Source organism: Eumetopias jubatus, unplaced genomic scaffold (assembly GCF_037043125.1).
Source record: "Eumetopias jubatus isolate StellerSeaLion01/CBP00866 unplaced genomic scaffold, mEumJub1_p1.0 scaffold_11, whole genome shotgun sequence".
NCBI lineage: Eukaryota > Metazoa > Chordata > Mammalia > Carnivora > Otariidae > Eumetopias > Eumetopias jubatus.
In genome coordinates this window covers 96,050,408-96,077,621 of record NW_028274817.1, presented here as the reverse complement: position 1 = coordinate 96,077,621, position 27,214 = coordinate 96,050,408, and the positions used below count along the sequence as shown (strand labels likewise).

The 27,214-nt window shown below is 38.7% G+C and overlaps 1 protein-coding gene across 3 annotated transcripts in view; it reads left to right on the top strand.

Moving 5' to 3' along the window:
• Positions 1 to 1,683: 1,683 nt before the first annotated feature.
• The window catches only part of CFAP47 (cilia and flagella associated protein 47), a 519,587-nt gene continuing 494,056 nt past the window's right edge, over positions 1,684 to 27,214 (top strand). For all 3 annotated transcript variants that reach the window (XM_088028500.1, XM_088028501.1, XM_088028499.1), the window contains exons 1-4: positions 1,684 to 1,878; positions 6,312 to 6,463; positions 12,900 to 13,015; positions 26,917 to 27,055. In XM_088028500.1, coding sequence (XP_087884626.1) covers positions 1,684 to 1,878; positions 6,312 to 6,463; positions 12,900 to 13,015; positions 26,917 to 27,055 — 602 coding nt within the window. The remainder of the gene's footprint in view (positions 1,879 to 6,311; positions 6,464 to 12,899; positions 13,016 to 26,916; positions 27,056 to 27,214) is intronic.

The window sequence follows — 27,214 nt, the reverse complement described above, 5'->3', positions numbered from 1 at the left end:
CGATTACCACACTTTTAATAGTCTTGTATTCAGAGAAGATCTGTTTATCTTCTTTTAATAGCTCTTGTTTCTAGGTCATTATTCTAACCTCTATAATAGATATTCCTGGATTGCATTCAGACTCTTCTTTAAAAAAAAAAAAAAACCTTTCAAAGTCTCCCATAAGTGTTTTACAAGATTCCCACAGTACCAATAGGATAAATAAGTTACCCCTTATTATAATGAATGATGAACTATACTGTTACAGAGACTTGGAGGTTAAGGAGAGACATTCTAAATGTCCACTGCAGACTTGACCATTCTACTCTGAATTTAAGAGAAAAATGTAACTGCTCTCTATTGAGTCCACATTTTGCCATGTGAATAGAAATCACAAGTCTTACTTCATACTTAGCCAGTGGAAACTCTAATGGTGGGTAGAGTTTCTAAAAACCAAGGAAAGGATGACAATGAGAAAGTAAGCAGAATGATCTCTAGGAGAATTTTTCCATGTCTACTTTGAGACCTGTTTAAAGGACCGAAACAGTTGGTGAGAAAGGGAAAACAGTGGATTTGAAGGATAAATAACTGTTTGGCCAGCAGATGGAAAGGCCAGGACTCTCAGAGTGAAAGTTATGTACAGTGGCAAGGAGGAAATGAAAACACAAATATTACATAATATATATATGTAATGTGAGTATATATATATTTATGTTTATATATAAGCAAATATAAATATATTTATATCTATATATTTTTATAAATATATATATATAATTACACAGTATATTAATATATCTGCAGAGCTTGACTCCAAATTAATAAAGGTTCCTAGAAGCAGCGTGTTGTAAACTTATGATAAGAGACAGATTTAAGGCAGGGGAATACCACTCATCTAATATGTTTTAAAACCCTAGGACCATCACAGCATATAAAGAAAGAAGAGAGTAGGGATTGGGCAGTGTGAATCTGGGCTTGTTGAAAAGGTGCTCATCCAGCTAGAGATGAAGAGGTTTGACCTCAGTCTTCTGAGCAGCACCTCGGTTTCATAAATGAAAAAACTTAACACCTAGAGTAGTTAACAAAACTTCTAAAGCTTCTGTACTCAGTGTGTGGTCCCTGGACCTGCAGCCTTGAAACCACCTGGGACCTTGTTACAAAAATTAGGCCCTGCCCCAGATCTACTGAAAGACAATCTGCCTTTTAACAAAAGACCCAGAGGATTGCTATTACAGTTTTAGTAACGATAGCCTAAAGGCCAATGAGCAGGACACCCAGGGGGCCCTGACCCTGCTTCCATTGAATTCCCCTGTTACTGTTACAATTTGTTGCTTTAATAGACTCCGTGGGCACATCCCTTCCCCTGCTCTTTAAGCTTTGCCTTAAGAGAGGTCCAGGAAAATGCCTACTCCCCCATGCCATCTTAAAATCCTGCCAGGCCATGACGAAGTGAGATGCCTCCGGGATTTGGGCTGTCGTAGAACGTTTTCCAGCTTCTCTGGTGACACCTGTGATCCCTCTGTTCTTTCCCCAGAAGCCTGCATTCTCTGTTCGGGAAAGCCAGCTCACAAAGTTTGGGCTGAACCAATGGGGGTGGAGCTTGAGGCGAGCGCGCGGCGTCCGTCGGTTGCCTAGCGACGGCGTCCACGCTGGCCCTTTGTAAGTCAAGTCAGCCACCGTTTGCAGGCCACCTAGAGGGCCGCCATGGAGACAGAGAGAGGCTCCCTGGTCCCCCGGGAGGTGGAGACCCCAAAGAAGGACGTGCAGCTGCGGGTGACCCCTTCGGAGGTGAAGTTCCTGGACACGCTGGCCGGGAGGGTGTACCGCCTCCCAGTTACTGTACACAATCTCGGCCGTTGCAATCAGAAAATCCGGTTTCAGGAACCCCTCAAGCCACAGGTAACACACTCGGGGGGTGCTGGAGCAGGACCTCAGGAGCGTCAGGGCTCTGAGAGCGCCTCCCCACCTGGGCGCCTGCTTTGTCCGGGAGAGTAGACGCCGGGCACCTGCGGGGATGGGGGCAGGATTGATTTCCTGGGGAGCGGCGGTTTAGGTCTCTCAGTGTTTACGTGTGCTAGCCTTTTTGTTTTGTTTTGTGTTTTTACTTTTTGCTTGTCTTTGAGAGACGGGATGGGGAAAAGTAGATCTAGAACCTCCCAACTTCATCATTCTGCGTTTGGAAAGAAGGGAAAGGGGATTCCTTGTCTGTCGCCTAACAGCCTAGAATTTATGCTTATATACTGTAGAATTACATCAACGAAGTTCATATTCTAACAGACATTTGTTGAGCACCTACTATGCAAAATTAATGTTTCGAGAGGCTGTCCCAATCTTCTGACTTAAAAGTTGACAAAATTGTATCTCAGTCTCACTGTTATTTTAGATCATGTGTGTGAGTGGATGTTTACTATGATCACCTGTTATCAGGAAGACTTTTGATATAAGAAAGGTGATAAGAATTTTTGATATGTAAGTGATAAATAACCTGATTTTTTTTGTGGGACATTCCTAATGATAAATAGTATTGAATGCAGCTGAACTTATAGGTACAGAAATAGAAAAGTATCTGTAATTTTTTTGTTAAAATTACATATATTTGTTTGAAAAATGTACCGTAGTGATTAGGACAATAAGAAAAAGGCCTTTCATGTTATACTTTTTACACTTAAAAAAATTGATGTACTATTTACCTACACTAAAGTGAACAAATCTAGAAAGTAAAATTTGATGAATTATTATATGTTTATACACCCATGTAGCCACCGTTTGGGTCAAATCGTAGAATATTTCCACCACTCTAGAAGGTTCCCTTCAGTAACCTGGAGTAATCACCCCATGGAGGTAACCACTGTACTGGTTTCTAACACCACAGATTAGTTTTGCTCTTTCTTGAGTTTCATATAAATGGAATCATGCTTTGTTCATTTTTATATTTGCATGTTTTAACAATAGTAATATGTATTTTGTAATAAAGTAGTACATCACAAGAGGCTATTAACTCTTTAAATCAGGGCGCCTGGGTGGCTCAGTTGGTTAAGCGACTGCCTTCGGCTCAGGTCATGATCCTGGAGTCTCGGGATCGAGTCCCACATCGGGCTCCCTGCTCAGCAGGGAATCTGCTTCTCCCTCTGACTCTCTTCCCTCTCGTGCTCTCTATCTCTCATTCTCTCTCTCTCAAATAAATAAATAAAATCTTTAAAAAAAAAACCTCTAAATAAAAAATGACCTGATTACTCCAAATACTGTAAAATTAAGGAAAAAGTTGATTATTTCACTACCTCACTACGTATTTATTGAACAATTGAAAGTATGTCTGAAAAACCCAGATGGGAGCAAACACTATTTTATGGATGCCCAGGAGAAACTCGTATGGGTGGCTTTTGTGCAGTCAGGAGAAAAATGATATAATTTGTTTTGGTTTGTATCAAGAATTATAAAGGAAAACTATGTAGATCACAAGTCTTGACACTGACAAGAGAATGGCCAGGTAAGCTTACAAATTAGAGGCCAAAGTCATGAGCCCAATATCATCATGAACTTCTCTTTGTTGCAAGACCATGATATGCACTCTTGGTCCTTCATAGACATAAAGGGAATTAGGAAAGAGATAGATTAGCAAAAAATGTATTAGTTATCTTGTAGAGAAAATAAATAAAAACAAAGTACTCTATAAAGAGCATTGTCATCACCACTGTTTATAATTATTTACAAAATGATGCTCCTAACAGACAGTAGTACTTGTTTTCCACCCTGGCTCAAGAGGCTGCCTTGTGGGGCTCCTGGGTGGTTCAGTCATTAAGTGTCTGCCTTCAGCTTCAGTCATGATCCCAGGTGTGATCCCAGGGTCCTGGGATTGAGCCTGCATTGGGCTCCCTGCTCAGCGGGAAGCCTGCTTCTCCCTCCTCCACTCCCCCTGCTTGTGTTCCCTCTCTCGCTGTGTCTCTTTCTGTCAAAAAAAAAAAAAAAAAAAAAAAAAAAAAGAGGCTGCATTGTCTGTGTTGACTACCTAGTATGACCCATATGCAGTGCTACGTACCATCTACTGTGGGTTGCTGGTAGAATATAAAGAAGACACAGTCCTCATCTTTAGTAACTTGGTGGCTGCTGGATCAGTCAAGCCAGTCTTACTTGTAATTGCCCCCTTTACCCCCATGGCTCAGACTCCCTTTTCTTTTTCTTAAAGATTTTATTTATTTATTTGAGAGAGAGCTAGAGTGAGAGCGAGAGCGAGAGAGCACAGAGGGAGAGGGAGAAGCAGACTCCCCGCTGAGCAGAGAGCCTGATGGATGTGGGACTCGATCTCAGGGCCCTGAGATCATGACCTGAGCGGAAGGCAGACGCTTAACTGACGGAGCCACCCAGGTGCCCCTAGAGTCCCTTTTCTTTCGACCCATGTTTTCATTCCCACCGCCTGCAAGTATCACCCTTTTCCAAACCCTCCCCATCTTTGAGGGTCAAAGTGAGTTCCCTTTTGTTCTCTAAGTCTTATCATATTATCTCCAAATTATTTCTTCCCTACTGGATACCAGTTGCATTAACAGACATTTATTATAGTTTGGACTTGAGTCCCGATGACTGCTAGTAAATGTTAGTTTTACCTCAGTTGTCCGTCCATCAGCTCCTAGGTAGGGATGGTGTCTTACACACCTTTGCATACTGCTCAGAGGGCTCAGCAACTTCTAATTTGACCAAAAGCACATGCTGCTGAAGCCCTGTTTTTTCTTCTTCTTCTTCTTCTTCTTTTTTTTTTTTTAAAGATTATTTATTTGAGAGAGAGTGTGCATGAGCCGGGGGAGGGGCAGAGGGAGAGGGAGAAGCAAGCTCCGCACTGAGCAGGGAGCCTGATGCGGGGCTGCATCCCAGGACATTGGGATCATGACCTGAGCCAAAGGCAGATGCTTAACCAACTGACCCACCCAGGCACCCCATCCTGGTTTTTCTTCTTGCAGATACAGCTTCTTTAAAGGGAGATAGTCCCACCTGATATGTGTATTTCTAACACCCACAGATTTATGCAGGGAATAACCGCTTGTTTTCTGACTGTTCTGTAATTGCAGGGGGATTGAGAGTTGGACTGTGATAGTTTTAAGCTATCAGAAGTTTACTGGAAGTGTGAAGCTTTCAGACCATTTCTATCAACGAATCACTCTTCTGCTCTATGTCCTTCATTACTGGAAAGTACTGCTTAGACTCAGCCTGGCATGAAAAGCCCTGAATAATTAATTTCAACAGACCTCCTTCATTACATACTGAAGCTCACTGCCCAGCAAGGCTAGCTTATCAATTGCCTGCTGGGAGACTCTTTTGCTTATTCTTTTCTCTGCTTGTGTCTGAGATATTCCTGCCCCCACAGGGAGCACCTTACTTGCTTGTTCACCTTTTAGGACCATTCCCTAAGCCTAGGCCAAGTACACTCCTTTCTGGCCCATAATAATCAGGCTTTCTCATGGATTTCCATGATACTTATGTCTCCATGACTCATAAGACACTTAATTAGTCCCTGCCTTGTATTATTTAACCTTCTAGGGGTATATAGTCTGCTTCCTTAAAGAGATTATATATTCAGGAGAGGGACTCATTCCAGTTGTGGGGAAAGAGCTTATATTTTAGAATCAGATAGTTAATTTGAATCCTCACTGTCACAGTGACGTTAGACATTAATTAACCTCTACAAGTCCCAGTTTCCTCATGTATACTCTGGGAGCCTTAACATTGGCCTTATCGGACTCTAGAAGTAAGAGGTGTAGAGTGCTTGACATCTTGTGAGTGCCCAACACATAGTAGTTCTTCTCTTTCTCCCTTCATATTTTTCCTGGAGTCTAGCAAATGGTTTACAAGAATGAAAGTGTTTTTTCCCTCTTTATTCTATTCATTTTTTATATTTCCTCCAAGTTATGAATTCTAAGTCCCCATGCAGAAACTATATAAAATGCTATATGTCCATGTGTATACATACATATGTACATATGCATGTATGGCTGTATTATGCATATGTATAGATGATTCAGTAACATTTTTATTTGATTGCTCTCCCTTTTTTCTCTATTTAAGTATCTCATACTTCTCAAGGAGGCTATGAGCATTTACATGTTTCTCAACTGACTGCATTGTCAGTTTCAGTCCATGTACTATTAAAAGCATATCTGAAAGATCTAGAATCTGATACATATACATATGGTAATTAAGTCTTTGTCTTTAGGGAAGGGATATTGTCTATGTATTGATATAGCTCTTGAAATAATGTATACTTCTAACTTCCTTTGCTCACATTATTGCCTTATTAGGAGTCACCATGTATCATTTGGTTTTTTTTTTTTTTCCTCCCACTAAAGTTCAAACTGATTTTGACCAATCTGGAGAAAGCACTTGCTTCTGGACTTCAGATGACGGCTATGGTGGAATACCATCCTGACAAAGATGAAGACACTTTTGACCAGCTACTTATTTCAATAGGAAATAAAACAATAGAGATCCCGCTAGTTGGGTATGTATTCTCCATATTTCATGCTGACGTCTTCAGCACTCTTCGAATAAAAATAAGGGTCAAAGTAATATTTCGTATTTTCTCTGGATAATAGGGTTTATTGTATCTATAGTTTCCTTACAGCAGACCTTAAAGGACAAATTTTTAGCAACCTGTGGTGTTTAAAACAAATGGAAGGCTAGTTTTCTGGTTCTTTTTTTAAATTTAAATTTTTTAAAAGATTTTATTTATTTATTTAAAGATTTATTTGAGAGAGAGAGAGAGAGTGGGGGGGATGGGGAGGGGCATAGGGAGATGGAGAGAGAGATCTTCAGCAGACTCCCTGCTGAGCACGGAGCCCGCTATGGGGCTTGATCCCAGGACCCTGAGATCATGACCTGAGCTGAAATCAAGAGTCGGATGCTTAACTGACCAAGCCACCCAGACACCCCAAGTTTTCTGGTATTTTTAATTAAAATAAAAACATTAAACAATTGCATGTATTCTGTTTTTTCCTTGACTCACATCCTATTTTATTTCTACCATGGTTTTTTGCACCTTTTGACAGCAAGACTTAGTAAAGAAGCCTGTATCGCTGTCTTTACAGTCTCACATTCCACTCTCACTTCAAAACTCCAGACGGGCTGTCTTCCTGAGCTTCCCAGTGAAAGAGCTCTTGCATGTTGCCAATCTATTGGTAATTCCTGCCTTTATCTTACTCCATTTCTCAGCAGCATTTGACACTATTAACCATTATTGCCTTCTTGTGCCACTTTATTCTCGTGACTTTCCTGGTACTACTTCAATGGCTGCTCCTTCTCCTCTTCTTTGTTTTATTGAAATACAGTTGACACATAACATTGCACAAGTTTAAGTTAGACAGCGTGTTGATGTGATACATTTATATATTATAATATGCAGATTTTAAAAAATATTTATTTATTAGAGAGAGAGAAAGCACAAGAGAGGGGAGGGGCAGAGGGAGAAGCAGACTCCCCGCTCAGCGGGGAGCCCAATGCGGGACTTGATCCTAGGATTCCAGGATCATGATCTGAGCTGAGGGCAGACGCTTAACCAACTAAGCCACCCAGGCACCCTATATATTGCAATATGATTACCACCCTAAGATGAGCTAATATCCCTATCACATTATATAATCACCATTTCTTTTTTGTGGCGGGAGCAATTAAGATCTAATCTCTTAGTAACTTTGAAGTTTATAATACAGTGTTGTTGACTGTGATCACTATGCTGTGCATTAGCTCTCCAGGGCTTATTTATCTACTAGTTCCCTATTTGTATCCTTAACCAACATCTCTCCAGTTTCCCCACTCCTTGGGCTCTGGTAACCACCATCCTACTCTCTGTTTTTATGATGTATTCTTAAATGGATTGTGAACCTGTATCCATATTTTAATTTAATTATTATCATAATTATTTCACTGGATTTTAAATAATGAAGATGTTTGACTTCAAAAAAGAATCTAAATTGTGCTCTTTTGAGATTGGTTGAAAAATGTGGACTGATATAATGAATAGAACACAGAACTAAGTACAGTTGACCCTTGAACAATGTAGAGGTTAGAGCTGCCAGCCCTTGTGTAGTTGAAAATCCATGCATAACTTTTGACTCTTCCTACTAATAGCCTACTGGTAACTGGGAGCCTGATTGATAACATAAATAGTCGATTAACACATATTTTGTATATTGTATGTCTCACATACTATAATTTTACAATAAAGTAAGCTAGAGAAAATAAATATTAAGAAAATCATAAGGAAGAGACAATACATTTACAGTACTGTATTATAAAAAAATCTGCATGGAGGTGCACTCACTGAGTTCAAACTTGTGTTGTCCAAGGGTCAACTCTAACTGATTTGGAGATTAACTTTGATACAGGTTATTTATTTGACCAGGAAATTGCCATTTTCATTTTATACTGAAAAAAGTGTATTTTTGTTCATTATAAAACTACCTGTTAAGGCTAGTGTGAACAGTTTAGAGTGTTTTTTATTCATATACATGCACATATGGATCCTTATTTTCCTTAGCAAGGTGTCATTCCATAGATATTATTCTTTTGTGTGTATTTGTCCACCACCAGCAGAATTAATATTTGAATATTGGTATTTGACATTCCTTTTTATAATTTCCCTTGTATTTTTTATTTTTATGAGCTAAATTTAGACCTGCAGTTATTTGGTTCCCCATGTTGTTGAAAGTTCTGATTAAGCACATCACCTTCTATAAAGAAATCAAACAATTTATACATGGTAGCCTATTACAAATACTTAATTTACATTTTTGAAAACATTTTATTTATTTGAGAGCAAGAGAGAGAGAAAGAGAGCATGGGGGGGAGGGGCAGAGGGAGAGGGAGAAGCAGACTCTCTGCTGATCAAGGAGCCAAACACGGGGCTCGATCCCAGGACCCTCGGATCATGACCTGAGCCAAAGGCAGATGCTTAACCAACTGAACCACCCAGGCGTCCCAGGCATCCCTTAATCAATGTCCATTCTGCACATTGCCATAACTATGAATTGCACTTAGATTTGCTTGTTTGTACCATATATGGAGAGAAGAGTTGAAGATGCTTCTGCCTTTGAAAATAGGAATTTTGTTTTGTCTCTATAATGTATGCTCTCTCTCATCAGAAGTCAGCTTCTTATCACAGTTGCAACATAAGGACACCGCCCTCTTAAAGTATGATGGAAAGGGTTGAATGAAGATTTTGTGTGTGTGTGTGTGTGTGTGTGTGTGTGTGTGTGTGTGTGTTAAGTTTTTAAGTTCTGTACAATTCTATTACCTGTGTAGGATTTTGTATCCACCACCAGTCAAGATACTCATTCAGCTGTTCCAATACCACAAGGATCTCTCCTATTACTTTTTTATAACCACACCTACCTACCTTCTGCTTCACACCTACTATCCCCAAACTGTGGAAACCACTATTCTGTCTTCCATTTGTAAAATTTTGCCATATGAAATATGTTATATAGCTTTTTGAGGTTGACTTTTTTTCACTCAGCAAAATTCTCTGGAGATTCAACCAAGTTTTTGTTTATATCAATAGTTTGCTCCTTTTTATTGTTGAGAAGTATTCCATCGTATGTATATACCACGGTTTGTTTCACCGTTGACCTGTTGAAGGATATCAGGCTAGTTCCAGTTTTTGGCTATTACAAATAAGGCTGCTATGAACATTCTTTGCTTGCCTCTTGTCTAGAGTTTATAGTTACAGTAAATGGGGATGAACATGGGAAAATATATTTATGAAATCTTGTCTAGAAACCAGAAGTTTGTATTATCTGTACTTTAGCAGAAATGATGTAAAGTGATTCTGAGCATTTTTTTTCATGTATCCATAAAAACTATGTCTCTCTTGTACATTTAAAAATGTCTAAAGTTTTTCATTATGAGTTTGAATAGTTGCAAAGATGTAATTGCTTGTACATAATAAATGTTACTATAAGATAATTACATGCCTTTTTCAAATGTATCCAGTAAAGTGGAAATACCATAGTAATTTGTTAAACAGTTGAAAAATTTACCTCTTTCTTTTTTTCCCCCTCAGATTTGTACTTCCATTCTATTTCTTACCATAGCATCATATCCTAATTTATTACATTTTTATACTTAGAAGATCTTTGCTGATCGCCAACAATAAACTATGTTGTAAATTTCTATGTAATTCACGCATATGTATATATGTACATGTGAATAAGTGTAGCCAGTATGTATACATATACAAATATGTATATAAATAGATTTACTGTAATCATAAATCTATACGTTTTTAAATTTTATTTTATTTATTTTTTTAAAGATTTTTTTTTATTTATTCATTCGAGACACAGAGATACAGAGAGAGAGAGAGAGAGAGAGAGAGAACACGAGCAGGGGGAGAAGCAGAGGGAGGGGGAGAAGCAGGCCCCCAGCTGAGCAGGGAGCCCGATGTGGGGCTCAATCCCAGGACCCTGGGATTATGACCTGAGCCGAAGGCAGATGCTTAACCATCTGAGCCACCCAGGCGCCCCTCTTTTTAAAATTTCTTATGAATTATATATATACTTTAAAGATTTTATTTATTTATTTGACAGAGAGAGAGAGAGAGAGCACAAGCAGGGGGAACAACAGGCAGAGGGAGAAGCAGGATCCCTACTGAGCAGGGAGCCCGATGCGGGGCTCGAACCCAGGACCCTGGGATCATGACCTGAGCCAAAGGCAGATTCTTAACGACTGAGCCACACAGGCTCCCCCTCTTATGAATTATATTAAAAGATTTATTTTAACTCCATATATAAATTACCAAGTTTGATACTTAATTATTTTTCCTTTTTTATTATTGAGATACAATTGACATATAACACTGTATAAGTTTAAGCTGTACACACTGTTGATACATTTATATGTTGCAATGTGATAACTAGTGTGGTGTTAGCTAACACCTCCATCACACAATTATTTCATTTTGTAGTGAGAACATTTAAGATCTCATCTCTTAGCAACTTTCAAATACATAATGCAGTGTCGTTAACTATAATCACAAAGCTGGGCATTAGATCCTCAGAACCAATTCATCTTCTAAGTGCAAGTTTGTTTCTTTTGACAAACATTTCACCAATTTTCCCACCTCCAGCCCCTGGTAACCACCCTTCTCTTGTCTCTCTCTCTCTCTCTTTTTTTAGATTTTATTTATTTGAGAGAGAGAGAGCACATGGAGGGGAGGGGACAAGAGTTGGGGGAGGGGCAGAGGGCGAAGCAGACTCCCCGCTGAGCAGGGAGCCCGACATGGGACTCAATCCCAGGACCCTGGGATCATAACCTGAGCTGAAGGTAAAGGCTTAACCCACTGAGTCACTCAGGTACCCCCTTCTCTTGTCTCTTAACGTAAATTCTGTTAACATAAAAAGAAAAATGTTATTGGAAAGACTTTTTTTATCAGATGGAAGAGAAACCAATAGGAAAACCAGAAAAACTGTTATAATATTACTGTATTAGCAAGCCCTTACTCCTATGTATATATGCACGTACACATACGTGTGTGTGTGTGTGTGTGTGTGTGTGTGTGTGTGTGTGTGTGTGTGTGTTGTGTGTTGACTCTTAAGAAATTATTCTTAAGACACTTTTCTGCATCCGGCTAGAGAAATAGTTTGAAAAAATGTTTGGCTTCATATCTTATATTGTTTGTGTAACGAATTCCTCTTTTAGATCCTGTAAACTCTTTATTAATGCAATGATGTACACTATGGTCATTGATCTTTCCTTTTCCTATTACAAAATTACAATGTCTTTATGAGAAGAATATGGGTATGGCTTAAAGAAGCAGCCTATACAGGACAGTCCTGACTGATCTCTGGAATGTCTCTACATACTTGATAATACACAAACATTCACATATAAACATACGGAAGGAAGGCCCACACCACCAGTGCATAAAGCGGTACTTGTGAATGTTTTGTTCAGGTATTTTTATTTATGTGTGTGTGTGTGTGTGTATGTATTTATATTTTGGAGGTTGTATCCTGTGTGGAGTGAATTACTTAATTCATGTGTCTGGTACATAACCTAAGGACTTAATAAAGTTCAGTTATTACTCTGTTTATTATTGGTGCTGTTATCATTGTTAGGTTTGTAAGTGTAATGCATTCAAAATCTAACAGAATAGATTAAAGGCTAAGTTCACCAGTATTATATCCAAATAATTTCTCAGGTAAGTCATTGAGGCTTTTGAAGTCTTTGGCTTTTCATCTGTAACGTAGCCATAATAATATTTATTTCCCTTTCATGAAATTTTAGGTATCAAACAGGATAATATACCTGATGATGTTTATAAATTAGAAATTATCCATATATAAAATATATGTATCCTCGTGAAACATGCATATAGGATTATAATGGATTTTTAAAAATGTGTATGAAACATATGATATAGATGTGCCACAATGAGCCCTTTAAGTTAGAGACACACATGAAAAATCATTTGTATCTTTTTGTGCTTAGACCTTGTTTTAGTTCCCAAATGGCATTTTATAGCATAGCACCTTCTTTTATTTCATCAGATTTGGGTCATCCAAAATACTTTGTTAAGATCAATTCCACCCTTTTGGTGGAGGGGCTAAGGAATGTATTATAGGCTTAGGTGGAGATTCCAAAAATGCTTGGAGCAGCAAAAATACTGAGATATGTGGGTAGCCTGTCGAGGTGAGTACTTCAGAGGGTATACCATGTTCTTGGATGCATAAAGTCTGATTTCTTTGTTAAAAATGTATCTCATCTTGTTTTTATGTCTTTATTTCACAGTTCCTTTTATTGACAAATATGCCATCAATAGACTTGTAAGGAAAGATGAATGTCTTACAAGGAATTAATAAAAGTGTTTCTGTACGTCCCCCTGTGGATTTAAGTATGAGGGTATAATTGTTTAATTATGTTGTCTTCTCTTCCCCTAGGTTGATTCCATCCTGTCAGTTGGAAATTGAGTCAGAAGTTAATTTTGGCACATTGGTTGCTGATAGTAAAGTATATTGTAAAGGGATTAATATCATTAACCGTGGCAGAGCTCCAGGTAAATACTTTCTGTCGTATGAATTAACTTATACTTTTGGAAGAAAGTTGGTATTATTTAAAATGTATACCTTGTATAAGTAATGGAGTCTCTGATTCAGTCCTCCTTCCCTTCCCCCTCAAAAAGCTGTCTGTCATTTGAAATAGCTCAAAACTGAAGGCCCTCAAATAGGATAACTGTAAAAGACTGATAGATAATAATTCAGGAAAGATGAGTCTGTTTCCTTATGATTCTGATTAACAGCTGACTCCCAGGTGACTAGTGATCTCCCTGAGGACTGAAGGCAGGATAGTGTTATGGGAGTGACTTAGTCCTCAGAGTGAGCCATCCAGAGATAGAATCAGGGCACAGTGCCTTACTAGCTGTGTGATCTGGGGCAAGTATCTTTTAGGACATTGAACTTGATATTTCTCATTTATAAACTGTGGTTAATAAAATGAACTATGGTTAATTATGTACGTACTTATGGTTGTAGGATGGTACTTGACTCATCATTGGCGCTCAGTAAATATTTGTTCTTTTTCTCTATCGTATTCAACTTTGAATTTACATGATGGTCTCTAGAAAGCTCTTACTTACTTTTTGTTGAAAGAGTAAATGCTTTTCTCCAGACTGGATTATTTCTAGAGATTTTTACTGTGACCTAAGAGTTTCCATAAAGGTGTGTGTGTCTTTCTGTGTGTGTGTTCATGCACACTCTTCACTGATGGTATACAGTAGGTATTAAAATCACTTATCCCTTCATTGTCCTGTTGGATGGTCAGCATCTGGGCTGGCAAGGCTTCCATTTCTGCTGAGCTGACATGAGGACTAGCTCCACGTGGGGAGGGCATTTTTTTTTGAGACTGCTTTTCAGATACAGAAAACGGGTCTTAATTCCAAACCTGTTTGTTGCTAAGTGAGGATACTCTCTGGGGCTACTTGACTGAGCAGTGGGAATTATTAAGACAAAGGCAGTTTGTCACTGTACTGATTTCTTCCTGGGGTTAAACAAATAAAACTGATAATTGTTCCTCACCGAATGTTGCTCATTTCAACTTTCCATGCTTTGGTTTTTAAATGATTAAGTTTCTGATGCCTGTGGGATTGTACAATATTGACTCGTTTGTGGTCTGACTCCAATGCTAAGGATAGGGTCTCTCATGGCTAGTGATTATGGGCTGTATGGTCCTTTAGACTCTCTGTTTTTTTAGAGCAGTGGTATGTAATTGAGAGAATTTTATTTTTATTATTTTCCAAAATCTCTCTTAACTGTTGTGCAATCCAAATCCTTCAAAGTTTTGATCATATCCTCTCTTTATTGTAAAATATCACCAAACTGTACAGTTTCATTACATATGAAAGCTCTCTATAAGTTACAAGTATATGTGGCTTTAATTTTAAATGAATATTTAGAATTATTTTACTTAATAAAATAAATAAAATTAAACCTCAGATCTAGACCCATTCATTTTAGGAAAAGTAATCCACTTTAGCTTTTAGTATTATATTAATATTTTGCATGTGCATGTATTGTATTGTGCATGTATTGTACTGAATACCACAATTTGTAAATTATAATTGAGTACCATGAAATGTTAATTACTATTACCTTACAAACTGAAGCAAATTGTTATCAGTGAAACACATTTTCTTAGTGTTGACTTTGTTTCTCATTCTTTGACTTGAATGATATTATTTTTTCTACCATTAGCAAAATTGATACTATGTTTTATATTCACAGTAGCAAGTGCCTGTAAGGTGTCATAAAGCCCTTATTACCTACAAGCACAGTATATAAATATTCATGAAAATAACAATGCATTTTCATGAGGAAAAACACTTATGCAGAAAATAGATTTAGCAACCAAAGATGATTTTAATAAAAATTTTTAAAAGGGTTTTATGTGACAAATATTTTATAGTTTTAGAGTCAGAGATCAAATGTTTACAAATTTATATGCATACTTAAGAGGACATTAAAAAGCCATACTCAGCAGATTCATGGTATGTGCAGCTTTGTTTTCTTTCTCTGGCAGTGACACTAGGGTTATTGGTGGATCTATGTAACAACTTCATGATTTTTTATTTTAATGGTTCATCATGGAGTAATTATCCGTGGATTTAGCCAAATATTGTTGAATACATTTTGTTTTCTCACCCTCTGTGTTTCCTGAGTTTATTCCTTACTGTGCAAAGTAGTGATTGTCTTTTCATTTTGAAGACATGGCTCACTCTTTAAGATAAGTCTCTACTATTAGTACTTTGTGAGCTGGTGAACTCCATGTTCTATGATTTTATTGTTTCTCAGTATTTATCTTTTAAAGAACATCAGTGAAAAAGCGTTATTATTGGGGGGTGGAGCAAGATGACAGAGGAGTAGGAGACCTGAATTTCGTCTGGTCTCAGGAATTCAGCTGGATAGGGATCAAACCATTCTGAACACCTACGAACTCAACAGGAGATCAAAGAAAAGAAGAGCAGCAACTCTCTGAACAGAAAAGGGACCACTTTCTGGAAGGTAGGATGTGCAGAGAAGTGAATCCGAGGCAATATTCGGGAGGATAGATGGCAGGGGAGGGGGAACCTCCGTCAGCTGCTACCAGCAAGTGACAGAGCAGTGGCACACAAAATCGGAAATTTTAGAAGTCAGCTCCGCTGGGGGACGTTGCTCCAGTGGCTAAGCAGGGGGTGGAACACTCTCTGGGACAGTGTGGTCTCAGGACCCTCGGGGTCACAGAAAGACCGGGGGTGCCTGAGTGCAGCAGAGCTCCCAGGGATCGGAGCAGGGAAGTTGGCTGCAGAGACAGAGCCAAGGTGCGGGCTCTCAGCTTGGGGTTGCCATAAACCGTGATCCACAGCACAGGCGGGCCACTGCTCCTCCAGCAGGGAACCAACAAGCGGCAGATCTGGGGAGACTCTCCTTCCTCCCATGGGAGCACACCGCAGGGATCTGCTGGGTTTGGAGACTCCACACGGAGTCGGGTGCCAGAGATAGAAATGCTCGGTCACACAGGCTGGGTGAGCATGGAGTGTGGCCAGAGACCGGGGAGATGGGAGTGATTGACTGCTTTTCTCTGGGGGCGCACTGAGGAGCGGGGCCCTGAGTTCTCGGCTCCTCCGGGGCGGAGATTGGGAGGCCGCCATTTTCACTCTCATCCTCCAAAGCTGTACCGAATGAAAGCTTGCAGGGAACAAAAGATCCTGACAGCAAACCCGAGCAGATTACTCAGCCCGGACCCGCAAGAGCAGGGCAATTCCGCCTCCGGCAAAGACATTTGGGAACCACGGCAACAGACCCCTCCCCCAGAAGATCAGCAAGAACAGCCAGCCAAGACCAAGTTTACTGATCAAGGAGAACGGCAGAACTCCAGTGCTAGGGGAATACTGCACATAGAATTCATGGCTTTTTTACCATGATTCTTTAGTCTTTCAAAATTAATTTTTTTTAACTGTCTTTTTTTTTGAATTATTCTTTTTCCCTTTTTCAACCATCTTATCAATCCCTTTTTTAAAAAACATTTTTATTTTTCATTTTTAGAGTCATATTTGATCCCTTCATGGTAGTTACCCTTATTTTTGGCATATATATATATATATATATATATATAAATTGTTCTCTCTTTAAAATTTTGAGATACAGTTTCTTCTAACACATCAAAATATGCCCTAAATCTCTAGTGTATGGCTTTGTTCTAGTCTCCTGCCTGATTCACTCCCCTTTTTTTCTTTCTTTTTTTTTTAATGCTCGTCTTTCTTTTTTCAAACAACTTCTTATCAATTCCTTTTATAAAATTTTTTATAATTTTCATCTTTACAGTCATATCCCATCCCTTCATCATATCAACCCTTATTTTTGTACATATATAAGTTTTTCTTTCTTTAAAATTTTGGGAGGCACTTTCTTCTAACAGACCAAAATACACCCCAAATCTAGTGTGTGGCACGGATCTATGCACCAGCCTGATCATATTTGATCATATTCTGTTTTTTTGGTTTTGTTCTTTTTTGTTTGTTGTTTTTATCTTTTTCTTTTTTTTTCTCTTTCTTTTTTCTTTCTTTCTCATTCTTTTCCCCTGGTTTCAGGTCTTTTCTGATTTGTTTAGACTATATTTTCTGGGGACGTTGTTACCCTGTTAGCATTTTATTCTCTCATTTATCTATTCTCCTCTGGACAAAATGACAAGACAGAAAAAAATCACCTCAACAAAAAGAACAAGAGGTAGAATCTTACTGCCAGGGATCGACATAATACGGACATTAGTACGATGTCGGACCTAGAGTTCAGAATCATGATTTTAAAGATGCTAGCTGGGCTTGACAAAAGCATGGAAGTTATTAGAGAAACCCTTTCTGGAGAAATAAAAGAACTAAAATCTAACCAAGTCGAAATCAAAAAGGCTGTTAATGAGGTACAATCAAAAAATGGGGGCACTAACTGCTAGGATAAATGAGGCAGAAGAGAGAATCAGAGATATAGAAGACCAAATGATGGAAAATAAAGAAGCTGAGAAAAAGAGAGATAAACAACTACTGGATCACGAGGGCAGAATTCGAGAGATAAGCGATACCATAAGAAAAAACAACATTAGAATAATTGGGATCCCAGGAGAAGAAGAAAGATGGAGAGGGGCAGAAGGTATATTGGAGCAAATAATAGCAGAGAACTTCCCTAATGTGTGGAAGGAAACAGGCATCAAAATCCAGGAGGCACAGAGAACCCATCTCAAAATCAATAAAAATAGGTCTACACCCTGACATCTAACAGTAAAACTTACAAGTCGCAGAGACAAAGAGAAAATCCTGAAAGCAGCTTGGGAGAAAAGATATGTAACCTCTAATGGTAGAAACATTAGATTGGCAACAGACCTATCCACAGAGACCTGGCAGGCCAGAAAGGACTGGCATGATATCTTCAGAGCACTAAATGAGAAAAATATGCAGCCGAGAAAACTATATCCAGCTAGGCTGTCATTGAAAAAAGAAGCAGAGATAAAAAGCTTCCAGGACACACAAAAGCTAAAGGAATTTGCAAACACGAAACCAGCCCTACAAGAAATACTGAAAGGGGTCCTCTAAGCAAAGAGAGAGCCTAAAAGCAGCATAGACCAGAAAGGAACAGAGACAATAAACAGTAACAGTCACCTTACAGGCAATACAATGGCACTAAATTCATACCTTTCAATAGTTACCCTGAGTGTAAATGGGCTAAATGCCCCAATCAAAAGACACAGGCTATCAGATTGGATTAAAGAACAAGACCCATCGATATGCTGTCTGCAAGAGACTCATTTTAGACCCAAAGACACCTCCATATTGAAAGTGAGGGGGTGGAAAACCATTTACCATGCTAATGGACACCAAAAGAAAGCTGGGGTGGCAATCCTTATATCAGACAAATTAGATTTTAAAGCAAAGACTGTAATAAGAGATGAGGAAGAACACTATATACTACTTAAAGGGTTTATCCAACAAGAAGATCTAACAACTGTAAATATCTATGCCCCGAACATGGGAGCAGCCAATTATATAAGGCAATTAATAACAAAAGCAAAGAAACACATCGACAACAATACAATAATAGTGGGGGACTTTAACACCCCCCTGACTGAAATGGACAGATCATCTAAGCAAAAGATCAACAAGGAAATAAAGGCTTTAAATGACACACTGGACCAAATGGACTTTACAGACATATTCAGAACATTCCATCCCAAAGCAACGGACTATACATTCTTCTCCAGTGCCCATGGAACAGCCTCCAGAATAGATCACATCCTAGGTCACAAATCAGGTCTCAACTGGTACAAAAGATTGGGATTATTCCCTGCATATTTTCAGACCACAGTGCTTTGAAACTAGAACTCAATCACAAGAGGAAAGTCGGAAAGAACTCAAATACATGGAGGCTAAAGAGCATCCTACTAAAGAATGAATGGGTCAACCAGGAAATTAAAGAAGAATTAAAAAAATTCATGGAAACCAATGAAAATGAAAACACAACTGTTCAAAATCTTTGGGATGCAGCAAAGGCAGTCCCAAGAGGAAAGGATATAGCAATACAAGCCTTTCTCAAGAAACAAGAAAGGTCTCAAATACACAACCTAACCCTACACCTAAAGGAGCTAGAGAAAAAACAGCAACTAAAGCCTAAACCCAGCAGGAGAAGAGAAATAATAAAGATCAGAGCAGAAATCAATGAAATAGAAACCAAAAGAACAGTAGAACAGATCAATGAAACTAGGAGCTGGTTCTTTGAAAGAACCAATAAGATTGTTAAACCCCTGGCCAGACTTATCAAAAAGAAAAGAGAAATGACCCAAATCAACAAAATCATGAATGAATGAGGAGAGATCACAACCAACACGAAAGAAATAAAAACAATTATAAGAACATATTATGAGCAAGTATATGCCAGCAAATTAGATAACCTGGAAGAAATGGATGCATTCCTAGAGATGTATCAACTACCAAAACTGAACCAGCAAGAAATAGAAAACCTGAACAGACCCACCACCACTATGGAAATTGAAGCAGTCATCAAAAATCTCCCAACAAACAAAAGCCCAGGGCCAGATGGCTTCCGAAGGGAATTCTATCAGACATTTAAAGAAGAATTAATACCTATTCTTCTGAAACTATTCCAAAAAATAGAAATGGATGGAAAACTTCCAAACTCGTTTTATGAGGCCACCATTACCTTGATCCCCAAACCAGAGAAAGACCCCATCAAAAAGGAGAATTACAGACCAATATCCTTGATGAACACGGTTGCAAAAATTCTCACCAAAATACTAGCCAATAGGATCCAACAGTACATTAAAAGGATTCTTCACCACGACCAAGTGGGATTTATCCCTGGGCTGCAAGGTTGGTTTAACATCTGCAAATCATTCAACGTGATACAACACATTAACAAAAGAAAGAACAAAAATCATATGATCCTCTCAATAGATGCAGAAAAAGCATTTGACAAAGTACAGCATCCTTTCTTGATCAAAACTCTTCAGAGTATAGGGATAGAGGGTACATACCTCAATATCATAAAAGCCATCTATGAAAAACCCACAGCGAATATCATTCTCATTGGGGAAAAGATGAGAGCTTTCCCCCTAAGGTCAGGCACACGGCAGGGATGTCCACTATCACCACTGCTATTCAACATAGTATGAGAAGTTCTAGCCACAGCAATCAGACAACAGAAAGAAATCAAAGGCATCCAAATCGGCAAAGAAGAAGTCAAACTCTCACTGTTTGCAGATGATATGATACTTTATGTGGAAAACCCAAAAGACTCCACCCAAAACTGCTAGAACTCATACAGGAATTCAGTAAAGGGGCAGGATATAAAATCAATGCACAGAAATCAGTGGCATTCCTATACACCAAAAACAAGATAGAAGAAAGAGAAATTAAGGAGTCGTTCCCATTTACAATTGCACCCAAAACCGTAAGATACCCAGGAATAAATCTAACCAAAGAGGCAAAGGATCTGTACTCAGAAAACTATAAAATACTCATGAAAGAAATTGAGGAAGACACAAAGAAATGGAAAAACGTTCCATGCTCATGGATTGGAAGAACAAATGTTGTGAAGATGTCAATGCTACCTAGAGCAATCTATACATTCAATGCAGTCCCCATCAAAATACCATCTAGTTTTCTCAAAGAAATGGAACACATAATCCTAAAATTTGTATGGAACCAGAAAAGACCCCGAATAGCCAGAGGAATGTTGAAAAAGAAAAGCAAAGCTGGCGGCATCACAATTCCAGACTTCCCGTCTATTACAAAGCTGTCATCATCAAGACAGTATGATACTGGCACAAAAACAGACACATAGATGAATGGAACAGAATCGAGAGTCCAGAAATGGACCCTCAACTGATGGTCAACTAATCTTCGACAAAGCAGGAACGAATGTCCAATGGAAAAAAGACAGTCTCTTCAACAAATGGTGTTGGGAAAATTGGACTGCCACATGTAGAAGAATGAAACTGGACCATTTCCTTACACCACACTCAAAAATAGACTCCAAATGGTGGAAAGACCTAAATGTGAGACAGGAGTCCATCAAAATCCTAAAGGAGAACACAGGCAGCAACCTCTTCGACTTCAGCTGCAGCAACTTCTTCCTAGAAACATCGCCAGAGGCAGGGGAAGCAAGGGCAAAAATGAACTATTGGGATTTCATCAAGATAAAAAGCTTTTGCACAGCAAAAGAAACAGTCCACAAAACCAAAAGACAACTGACAGAATGGGTGAAGATATTTGCAAATGACATATCAGATAAAGGGCTAGTATCCAAAATCTATAAAGAACTCAACTCAACACCCAAAGACCAAATAATCCAATCAAGAAATGGGCAGAAGACATGAACAGACATTTTTCCAAAGAAGACATCCAATTGGCCAACAGACACATGAAAATGTGCTCAATATTGCTCAGCATCAGGGAAATCCAAATCAAAACCTCAATGAGATACCATCTCACACCCATCAGAATGGCTAAAATTAACAAGTCAGGAAACGACAGATGTTGGTGGGGATGTGGAGAAAGGGGAACCCTCCTACACTGTTGGTGGGAATGCAAGCTGGTGCAACCACTCTGGAAAACAGTATGGAGGTTCCTCAAAAAGTTGAATATAGAGCTACCATACGATTCAGCAATTGCACTACTGGGTATTTACCCCAAAGATACAAATGTAGGGATCTGAAGGGGTACGTGCACCCTGATGTTTATAGCAGCAATGTCCACAATAGCCAAACTGTGGAAAGAGCCAAGATGTCTATTGACAGACGAATTGAAAAAGAAGTGGTATATATATACAATGGAATATTATGGAGCCATCAAAAGGAATGAGATCTTGCCATTTGCAACAATGTGGATGGAACTGGAGGGTGTTATGCTGAGTGAAATAAGTCAATCAGTGAAAGACATGTATCATATGACCTCACTGATATGAGGAATTCTTAATCTCAGGAAACAAACTGAGGGTGGCTGGGTGATAGACATTGGGGAGTGTAAGTGCTATGGTGAGCGCTGTGAATTGTACAAGACTGTTGAATCACAGATCTGTACCTCTGAAATAATGCAATATATGTTAAGAAAAAAAAAAAAGAAGAAGATAGCCGGAGGGGAAGAATGAAGGGGGGGAAATCGGAGGGGGAGACGAACCATGAGAGACGATGGACTCTGGAAAACAAACTGAGGTTTCTAGAGGGGAGGGGGGTGGGAGGATGTGTTAGCCTGGTGATGGGTATTAAAGAGGGCACGTTCTGTGTGGAGCACTGGGTGTTATGCACAAAAATGAATCATGGAACACTACATCAAAAACTAATGATGTAATGTATGGTGATTAGCATAACAATAAAAAATTAAAAATAGAAAAAGCATTATTATTTTAGCATGCCTGGAACTGCAGTCATTTCCCTCTTCCCCTCAGTAACCTCAAGGTTATCTGAGAAGACTTTTTCTACTAGAGAGTTATGATGTAGAACAGTCTTTAAAGTCCCTAGTGTGATCATCACACACCATTTCTGTGTTTGAACAGTGTTTTATTTGGTTATTTTGCCTAAAAGGTATGACCTTTCTCTTGCTCTTAATGCCCCCTCTCCCCCTTTCCCTGATCATCATCATCATCTCTCTACTTCACTGTCTAGAAAAGACTAACATCATCTAAGAACCAGGAAGTTTGCTAATTTGGACCAACTCCAGGACTGGTCCTTGGAATCCTCCTTAACTACTCAGGGAAGCACCCACTACTTATTCTCAATACATATTTTTTGTTTTCTTGGAAACTGCTGTCATGGAATCTCAATGTACAGTTCTTGCATAATACAATGCTGGCATACAGCAGACATTCTATAAACCTTTGTATAATAGATTTGGTTCAGTGATCTCTCAGAGTTTCAGAAAAGAATCATTACTTGTATGTCAACTGTACTTGAATTAAAAAGATTCTAAAAATAATTTGACCAGGATATTACAAAAGAAGAAAATGCTTTGTCATTTTAGTATATATATAAAAAAAAGAACCATTAAGCTTTCAATGAAAGGTGATTGAAGTTACAGGTAACCTGTTTAATCCCATATGGGCATTCTGAAGAGTCTCCAAAACAGTCGTTTGGAGAGATATGAAGATTGGTATATCCTTGCTATGCTTAGATTCAAGGAAACTTAAAAAAAAAAAAAAAAGCATACATAGGAAATAACAATGACCTTGGGTATGTGACTCTTTTTTTTTTTTTTTAAAGATTTTTATCTATTTATTTGACAGAGAAACACAGCGAGAGAGGGGAACAGAAGCAGGGGGAGTGGAAGAGGGAGAAGCAGGCTTCCTGCTGAGCAAGGAGTCCGATGTGGGGCTCGATCCCAGGACCCTGGGATCGTGACCTGAGCTGAAGGCAGACGCTTAACTGACTGAGCCACCCAGGCGCCCCGTGACTCTTGATTTTCAGTAGAATGGTATAAAAATATAGACTGTTTGCCCTGGTTTGATATTACAAGTGCTTTTTTTTTTTTTTTTCAGGAGTAGAATTTAGTGATTCATCAGTTGTATACAATACCCAGTGCTCATTACATCACATTTCCTCCTTAATGCCCAGCACCCAGTTACCCCATCCCCCCACCGGCCTCCCCTCCAGCAACCCTCAGTGTGTTTCCTAGAGTTCAGTGTCCCTTATGGTTTGCATGGATTTTAAGGAGCAGGACAGATGAATGTAGGGGAAAGGAAGAAAAAAATAAAATACTACAAATACTTTTACACAAAAATCTACCTCATAGTTTCTAGAAGAATTTTGGAAGAATAGAGGCAAGGTGACAATGTATATACTTCATCACCCAGTGACTGAGCTGCTTCTCTAGGGAAGGTAGAGCAACTCAGATTCCAAAAACGTACAGGTTTGTGCAAAGGACCTGTCATCCCAAACACAACTGTGGGTAGCCTCACGTGCCCTGTGCTCTCCCAAATCTCAGTGGACAAGGCTGTTTATTTTACATGACTTAATTAGCAACATTTGACACAGGTGACCACTGGTGTTCTCTTGAAAAAAAAAAGCCAAATGTTTGGCTTCTATGACTCCTCAGTACCTTATATAAAATAGTGTCTCAGGTTCTGGAGTGAGGTCTTCCAGGACCCAAATTCTTATAACATTTACTGGCTGGGTGGCCCCGGGCAAGGAATTTACACTTCTGGAACATCCATTGTAGAGATAAACATAATGCCTGCCTTCTCTAATTGTGATGATGATTAATAAAATGATTAGCACACTCTGTGATATATAGTAAGTGTTCAATAAATATTTACTATTGATGTTAGAATTATTCTTTCCTACTGCCTCCCTCCTCTTCAATTCTCTTCTGTGGATTGCTGTCCCTTTTTTGGGGATTCCTTAAATGTGAGCGTTTCTTAGAATTTGCCATCGACCCACATGTTCCCTCAGTCAACACACTCCCTCTAGGCAATCACTTCCATTCCTGTCAGTTCACTGAGGTCTGTACAATCCTTTGCATTTCCTTCAGGTTTCTCAAACTTTACATGTCTAAAACTAAGCTCCTCACCTTTCCCCAAAACTTCTCCTTTTCTCCTTTTCAATAAATGTCACCACCATGTATTTGGGCAAGTCAGAAACTTGGCAAAATCCTTGACTTCTTCCTTTTTTTCACCTCCTCCCCCCTTAGTCAATTGTTAAATCCTGTCTATTCAACTTCCTAATTATGTCAGTAATCCTCTTTTCTCTGTCCCATTGCCACTTCTCTACAACAGGCCATCATCTTCTTTTGCTTGGTAATTATACCAACTGAAATTATTTCTCTGAAGTCCCTTATCTCCTTCTAGTTCATTTTCCAAACATCAGCCAGCATCATATCTAAAAAGAAATGAAAATTTGTTGACAAAAATGCCTTCTGTAACATCCTTCCTTCAATGACACCCTTCCCTTAGGATGATGTCCTTGCTTCTATTGTTAGTAATTTAAAAACAAAAGTCAAATATTTCATTATTGCTAGTGGCATTAAAGTTATATAACACACAGTAATATTTGTGTAGCCACTGTTTTAATATATTTAGAAGATTGAACAATGTTCTTTTGGTTTTGGTGTTGTTCCTAAATAAACTTTTGAAATATTTGCTTAAATTCTTTTGTCAAATTACATCAAAGTAATTACAGTCTAGGAATATCTCACTGACTCAGCCTTAACTAGACTCACATAATTTTCCTTTTCTGGAGAATTGAGTCGATAATACCTATTTATTTGAAATGGATATAATTTTACAAATTTTTGTTTTATGACAGAAAAACCTCTTAAATATCATGTTATTAGCACTTCTCTAAAACGATCAGATGAACAAATTTTGTTACTGTGAGTTTGTTTGACTTTTTCATCAGATCATCTCTGTACTTACAAAAGTCTTATTGCCTTTTTATACTTTCAGTACTTTTATTATGCTAATATTTTATTTTCCTAAGTGAATTGAATAATTTTGGAAAATTTCATCACATGTGATTTAAAATTTGTGAACTGGAATTTGCAAAGTTGTTTATGTTGGCAGCATGCTCATTTGTGTTTATATTGCATTATGAGATTAAGGAAATTCGTGACCGGCTACTTCCATTTGTTGGACGTATTTTGAGTACCACCTGGTGCTAGGCACTGTGTAGGGTGCTGGAACCATAGAGATGAGGAAGACATAGTATGTGATCTCAAGGAATGTATGCTCTAATACAGGTACTAAACATGACCATCAGCTATGAACCATTTCTGCTTTCAGAATAAGACATATTTCTAGCCTCCTTCTCCCATGCTATTTGATTCTAGAAACACATTCCTTTTGCCTTTTCCCCATGTGAACTGCATTAATTCATTGATCAGGACGTGATGGGGCTCCTGGATGGCTCAGTTGGTAGAGCAGGCGACTCTTGATCTCGGGGTTGGGAGTTCTAGCCCTCCATAGGTGTAGAGATTACTTAAATAAGTAAATAAATCTTAAAAAAAAAAGAGAGAGAGAGAGAAGTAGCAGCGGCTATGAATGTGAGCCCTTTGGTCAGAAACATGCAAGTGAAAATCCCAACCCTATTAGTTTCTAACTGTAGTAGTCAACTATTGCTATGTAACAAACACACACTATTCTGTATCTTAAAAAGGCAATTATTTTTTAATTGTTCATTTGTATGCAGATTGGCTGGAACTTGACTGATCTAAGCTGGGCTCAGCTGGGTAGCTCTGCTTCAAACTTAGGCGGTTGGGGATGTTCTGTTACTCACTGCAGGTCTGTGAGTCAGCTGGAGGCTCTGTTCCACGTGTGCTCATTCTGAAGCACAGGCCAAAGGGACAGCAGCTACTCAAGCACTTTACATGGTAGAGGTGCAAGAGAACATGTGGCATTTGAGCCTGGCATGTTGCCACTTCAACCCACACACTATTGGCCAAAGCAAATCATGTGGTCATGCCCCAAGTCAAGGGATAGGAAAACACTTTGTCCCTGGTAGTGTCATGGTAAGATGCAGAGAAGGGTGAAGAATTGGGGTCAACTGTGTAATCTACCACAATAGTTGTGTGTCTTTGGACAAATCACTCAGCCATTCTAAGCTTTTTTTCCTTATTTATAAAATGGAGGTAATGATTGAACCTATATCATAGAATCACTCTGAGAATTACATGGAGTAACATATACAAAGCTCTTAGCATATGTGCCTGACCACTGCAAGCAGATAGTATATTTTAACTATCAATGAAGCTTGAGTCCTAACAATCAGTTCATATTTGTTGGGTGACCCCAGAGACTAAACTTATAGTCAAAGCTGTGATTCTTGGTCCACAATAGACTATACACTCTGTAATGTGTGGCTGTCTCCTATTAAGGGTGTGACTATGACACTGTAAGGATCCAGATGTAAACCATTTGCTCTTGTTCTCCTTAGGTACATTTAAAGCAGAATACCAGGGCCAATTACCCATTGTCATTTTTCCAAGTAATGGTATTGTGGAGCCCAAGTCATCAGTGATTGTTAAAGTGGATTTCTGTGCTGACCAGCCCAGAATTGTAAATGAAGTGGCAAAGTAAGCATATACTATGGTTCTTAATTCTAATATAGTTCTTAATACTTTCCTGTTTTACTCTTCAGATATGCCTATTGTCTTGAATGTATATTAGCTTCTTTGTTCTTTCAGTCAGCATTCATTTGCCAAGTCTCTACTATTTGCCAAGCACTAGAGACT